General features: G+C 41.8%; 1 protein-coding gene across 2 annotated transcripts in view; it reads left to right on the forward strand.

The window, feature by feature from the left end:
• The window catches only part of SIK3 (SIK family kinase 3), a 281,901-nt gene that overhangs the window by 253,276 nt on the left and 22,286 nt on the right, over nucleotides 1-6,339 (forward strand). Inside the window, exons 13-14 of one of the 2 annotated variants that reach the window (XM_019647420.1) lie at nucleotides 2,065-2,135; nucleotides 4,332-4,475. In XM_019647420.1, coding sequence (XP_019502965.1) covers nucleotides 2,065-2,135; nucleotides 4,332-4,475 — 215 coding nt within the window. The remainder of the gene's footprint in view (nucleotides 1-2,064; nucleotides 2,136-4,331; nucleotides 4,476-6,339) is intronic. The other variant, XM_019647421.1, reaches the window with a different exon arrangement.

Here is a 6,339-nt window from a genome sequence, read left to right on the forward strand (position 1 = left end):
TGAACGCTTGAATGATGGATGTTCAATGTTTCTGCAATCTCTTGTGTCGTGTAACGTGGGTTTGACTCGATCAATGCCTTTATTTTGTCGTCATCAACCGAGGAGCGTCGTTGAGATCAAAATCACCAGCACAGAATTTTGTGAACCCTTGTTGGTACTGACGTTCTTGTAGAACATTGTCACCATCAACTTTATACAACTTTTCACAAGCTTGACGCGCGTTCTTCCCTTTATGGAAGTAAAACAGTAAAACATGGCGAAAATGCAGAATTTGGTCTTCTTCCATCTTCAACTTGTTGTAAAATCTCCAAAACTCAACCAAATCGCTCAATTTTTTTCAGAATGAAGCTAGAACTGTCAGCTGTCAAATGACATAGCAATAACATAGATGCAAATGACTCTAGTACTTCCAAAAATGAACTAGCGCCATCTGTTGCAAACATGCGTCATGACGTTTCCAAAGACCCAATAGATAAACAGATAGATGACTGCCTACTGCACAGATTTTGTTGGTTATCCCATAAATACTCACAATTTTAATTCAGCATGCCCCAAAATGAACTTATCATAGCTCTATGAAACCCATTTCTCTTCCTGACTGATAGTGAATGGCACTGTCATTCTCCTGGTTACACAAGCTAGGAATGTAGATTTTATCTTTTAACTCGCCCCTCTCCCTTATTCCCCATGTCAAATTAGCTATCTAGTGCCTGTAAAGTAAACATCATATTTCTGTGCATCTTCACTGCCCTTTCCTTAGGCCACTGCCATCCTTTGCCTGAATTAATACAGTGGCCCCCTAACTAGCTCCTCGCTTCCAGCCTTGTCTCCTCATGCCTACCACCAGCTCTTTTCACACCGCAGCTAAATTAAGCTAGCTTCCTAAAATATAAATCTTGTAACATCATGTCCCTTCTAGAAATCCTTTTGGTTCACCACTGCCTTCCTCAAAATAAAGTTTTTAGTATGGTATGCAAGACCATTGAGAACTGGATACAGTATTCCTCTCCCGCCTCATCTGTAGCCACTTCCTGCCTAACCCTGTTTACTCCAGCCTTATAGAACTGTAATAAGGGATCTGCAGACCCTAGAAACATTCAAACAATGGAATTATTCCCCCAAAAAATGTTCGTTTCATTTCATAATTGTCTATTAAAAAGGCTGTTTTATAATAATTGAAGTATGATTTTTGCTCTGGTGCCTGAAGCATGGTGATTATGTGAGCTGCCAGGCTGTAAGCAGCTATCAGGGATGCACAGCATTCCAGGCCATAGCAGATGGGAAGAGTCTCAGTAACGCATGCACTGTGGTGGCGCTCATTTCACTTACAGACTTTGGTAGGTGACAGCTATTTTAAAGCATTGAATTGCAACTGCACAATTATATGTTGTGCATTAAAATGTACCTTTAAAACACCATTATGCATTTCTGGAGTGAAATACATCTAACCTCTGGAAATAACATTATTATATAATAACACATCCGTTCCTAGACATCCCAGATAAACAAGCTTCTGTGTTTTCGGGTCCTCAGATACCTGCCGGCCTTCTTTTCTTTCTCAGCCTGGAAACCTGAGAGACTTGTGACCCCTTGCCCTCTTTTCTTGGCTAGCTCTTGTTCATCCTTCAGGTCTCAGGTTAGGTGTCACCTCCTCCAGGATGCCTTCCTCCATTCCCAAGTGCCCCATTAGAGGACTTGGTCATGCTCTTTTGAAATTGTCTGTTTACTTGTCTCTGTCGTCCACTAGACTGTAAAATGAGTGCAAGAACTGTGTCTGTTTATTCATATTTTATCCTGGAACATAGTAGGCATTCAGCTATTTGTTGGATGAATAAATGAATGAATGAAGATGAGTCAGAGGAAGAAATCCAAATTAAAAATCACCTGAGCAAGGTAAAAATGGAAAAATAGAAAGGCATATGAAAGTTCTTTGTAGCCCAGTGGTCCTAGGAAAAGTTTTGTAAATAAGAAAATTAAGAGAAAGGCCTGTCCCACATCCAGTTTCTAAAATAAGGGCTATTACAAAAGCGCCACCTTGAGCTGTTCCTTTCTGTCTCTTTCCAGGCAGTGCCCGCAGTTACCCCTGTGGACGAGGAGAGCTCAGATGGGGAGCCAGATCAGGAAGCTGTGCAGAGGTAATGTGGCATCTGGCAGTGCTTGCAGAGCATCCTTGGGCAGACTCCCCCTGCAACCAACGAAAGGTCACCTCTGCCCAAGGAGGTGGTACAGTGCAGCTTCAACATTTGTGTGGTCTCTTTGCTCAAGCCAGATGGCATATTCCTCCCCACATGGAAGTAACAGAAGACTACCCAGAAAATTTCATTTCTGTAAGCGCCATTGGAAGCCCCCTAAGTGACAGCAATAACTTTTTCTCTCCTCCCTCCTTCCTTCCTTGCCCCTCTGCCTTCATATTGCAACTCTGATAGTATTCCAAGGCACAAAGCCTGCTCCTACCTGCCAAGAACTGCTTACTGAAAAGGAATTGGAGATTTGGGATGACAGTGATCCTAGCTAGTCTGGCCATGGACCTCTGGCATGGACTCTTCCTTTCCAGGAGAATGAATACCTCTTGTACTGTTTGCTGTATGTTTCTTTCATCCCCTTGTACCAACAAAGAGATATTGAAAAAAGAATATGGAATTCGGGCCAGGGACAGATGCAAATATCCATGGTTTGCAGAATCTTGTTGAGCGATGCCTATTTTCACAGAGAACGGCAGTGACCATCAGGCATGCTGTACTGTTCATTTTACCTCAGTTCCATTAGCCATGGTCCTCAGCTCCATGCATGCCCCTCATGGGCGTTGTCATTCTTATTTTCTGGGGATGAGGGATTGACCAGAATCCAGCATGTATTTTCCCAGAAATACAGGTGTTCTTCAAGATAATGTTTTTCCCTTGAGGGAAATGGAAATAAAATGGTTTTCATGGGCTCTTGGGGAAACTTTGGGTGTCTTTATCAAATGGATATTAAACCACTAATGGCTTACTCTGCAAAGTTTACATACCACTAATTACTCTGTAGTCTGTTAATTGCTTTTAACGTAAATGGGCAAAGTGTTTAAGAATGAAACAAGAGCACTTTTTAAGAACCTGGTGGTGGTTGGCCAGTACGGTCTGTATGAGAGCTGCTGTTCCAGAAGAAGCTGATCCCATGTGGAAGGAAGAGTGGAGAATGGGTGTAGCAGGCGGGGTAGCTCCTTCTACAGCTTAGCCAAGAGAAGAAAAATGGTGGTAACCTTTTTACCTCTTGATTTCGTTGTTTCTATAGTTTACTGATAACAGGGTATATGAAGTTGCAAATGGGCCCTGCTGGTGTCATGTAGAGAAATTAGGAAACTGACTGCCTCCCTACTTGAATTAGATAGCAGTATTTCATTTTGTCTTCTTTATCTTGGGCTTTACTTCCTCCATCTCCACCATCTTTCTTCTTTAGACCAACATTTAAAGCCCGTTAGTTTTGAGGTAATGAAAAGGAATAATGCTTCTTTTATGCATGCCCAAGAAGAGCAGCAGTGGTGTAGGAAGGCATCAACCAAACGAAGGGGGACCAATATCTCATTAATGGTATTGGCCAAGTGGATCTGAAAGATCTGCAGAATAAACGTCAGCAGCTTGTCAACTCTTCAGCTTTTGAAATTTCTGTTTTCTTGCCTTGCCTTTTTTCCCCCCTTAAAAACAATTCTAAACATGCCATGTGGTTTCATGTCTTCATCCTCTAGAGAATGTTCGTTCCCTGGGAACAACATCAGTTTGTCTTCTCTATGATTGAGTTACAATCAGGAGGCATGAGGGAAGAGGTGGTTTGGGAATTTACTATCCCAGAATGGAAGGATCTGTTTTCCATGACGTGTAGTGAGGATAATCTCAAAACCTAGAGGCCAGTGGGGTCCAGAGACATGTGGGACCCTTCTGAATATCTCCCTTGGCTCATCTCTATGAACAATCCTTAGGGCTCATTTTCTCTGACTTACATTTTTGGAAATTTGGAGTGAAAAGAGGAATAAAATTAACAAGTAGAAAGTAAATTCTTCTGTTGAGTGGACTGAAGTAAGGAAAATCAACCCTCTTTGTGAGCTACATCTGCTTTTTTCTTCTCTTCAGTGGCTACTCTTAGGCCCCAAATTCAGCCACTTCAGTGGTAAGCCAACTTTTGTTGGCCAGTTGGACATGTTTCACTTTCATCCAGCCAGGGATCTGTTTGCCATCGAGCCCTTTTTGAGCTCTGACACTATTTCATTCTGAGTGCTTTGGATTAACTTCTAATGCTTCTTGCTGAGGAATATCCCTGTCTGTCTTTTTTACTATGAAATGTGCTCCTGCTTGTTGCAGGTACTTGGCAAATAGGTCCAAAAGACATACACTGGCCATGACCAACCCTACAGCTGAGATCCCACCGGACCTACAACGGCAGCTAGGACAGCAGCCTTTCCGTTCCCGGGTCTGGCCCCCTCACCTGGTACCTGATCAGCATCGGTGAGTAGCCAAATGAGCTATGTGAGATCCTTGAGGCTCATCGGACAGGCACCCTTCTTGCTAGTCTTATAGTGATGATAACTAGCATCAAGGCTTTAAATAGCATCCTAAACTTCCATCTTCTCAGTTCCTTGCACTAAGCAGTGCGTGGAGCAATATGAGATTCTTCTCTCCCATTACCTCGTAGACATGTTTATTGTCTGCGATTGATTCTCATGATTCTAGATATTGACTCATAGATGAAATTGAACTTGAAACCTGCAAGGAGGTGAAGCTCTCAGCTGGAAAATAAGAGGATTTATAGCCATATTAATAGACTTGACTTTAAATAACTCATCACCTTCCAAAGAATGAGCATTTTTTATCATGTTACCACTGAACAGTGAGCTAGGGTATAGAGGAAGACACATCCCTTTGTGAATGGTAGAGCAGAGATACTGCATCCTCTTGAATGTTGTGCTTGAGAAGTCGTTCTTGCAATATTCTGATGGCAAAATCTTTTACTAGGTCTCTGCCACATTTATAATCCATTCTCTTGAAGAAGTAAAAACAAATTTAACCTTCCTGGCCAAGAAAAAGTCACAAAATTGAATCGAAGTAAGCCTAGAAGCAGAGGGGAATGACACTTTGCTAGATTAAGAAGATGGCTATCTTCTGTGAATACCTTGATGACTAAAGATCTTACCTGTGCTCATTCTGAAGCCCTCCCCAAGCTCATGGGTCACACTTTCAAAGCCACTCCCAATTCCTAGAGTTGATTTTATTTTAGTATCTTTGGGAGGACAATGAAAAGCATTCTTACTTGGAAAGGTTGAAAAGTAGTCAAATCCTGAGGAAATTTAAGTTTATAAATGTGTTATTAAATCTCGCAGTCAGCTCACGCAGGCAAGCTTGACACAGTGTTTTTATTGTAACTAGATACCTGTTGGGCATCAATATAATCAGAGACAGGTGAACACTGAGCAGACCGAGACATAATTAGTGCCACGTTGGAACTCTGGAAGAAGAAAGATAAGCTCTTATAAATGACCGTGAATAACTTAGTAAAAAATGATCTGTTAGGAGTAGCAGGGCTGACTATTCTCAAATAAAACTGATGGCACAGAAAGACAGTATTGTTCTAAGGAAAATCCCTCAGGACCTCAGGGTATTACATCAAAGGGTACTTTGAGTGATTATTGGAGAGCTGCCTTTTCACCCCATAAATTTTCTATGATTTCTTAATAACTCTGAGCTCTACACTGTTACCTAATAGACCCATTATCACTTTGTTTCTCCTTGTTTCTATCTTCCTCTCCTCCACAGTCTGACACTTAATTTTTCAGCCCTTGTCAGGGTCTATTGTTTAGCTAAAGTCCTTTGGGCATGCTTGTTTAATTTTGAGTGTTCCTCAGGAGGTATTGTTATCAGGGAAACATGAAGATTGGCACATCTCCAGTCAGTCTTTATCACAGATTCTGTCCTGTTTACATTTGTTACTAAGGAAGATCACACTGGCCCATAGCACCGTGTGTGTGGTTTCCACCCTGCCTGCTGTCACTGTCAGGGCCTTGCCTGCTGGAAATCTGTCTGCTGCCTGTTTTCATGTGAACACTCTAATAAGAGTATTTCAAGGGTTTTCTGTGGTCAAGCCAGTTTGAATTGGAATAAATGCTTTATGAGTTGGCAGATTGTGTAAGGTGGCATTTATGCAAATTCAGCATGTCTTGATGGGGTTACTCTAAAAATATGGCAACACAAGAGACTGAAGTTGGTCTTTAGGGGAAAAGAGAACCTTCCCAAGGCCATAAAACACTGAAAATGGATGGCCCGGATAGATTATTGAATTTCTTTCATTTTCTGGGAGAAATGACTCAAGAATACC

The sequence above is a fragment of the Hipposideros armiger genome, unplaced genomic scaffold (genome assembly GCF_001890085.2).
Source record: "Hipposideros armiger isolate ML-2016 unplaced genomic scaffold, ASM189008v1 scaffold_111, whole genome shotgun sequence".
In the NCBI taxonomy this organism is placed as follows: Eukaryota; Metazoa; Chordata; class Mammalia; order Chiroptera; family Hipposideridae; genus Hipposideros; species Hipposideros armiger.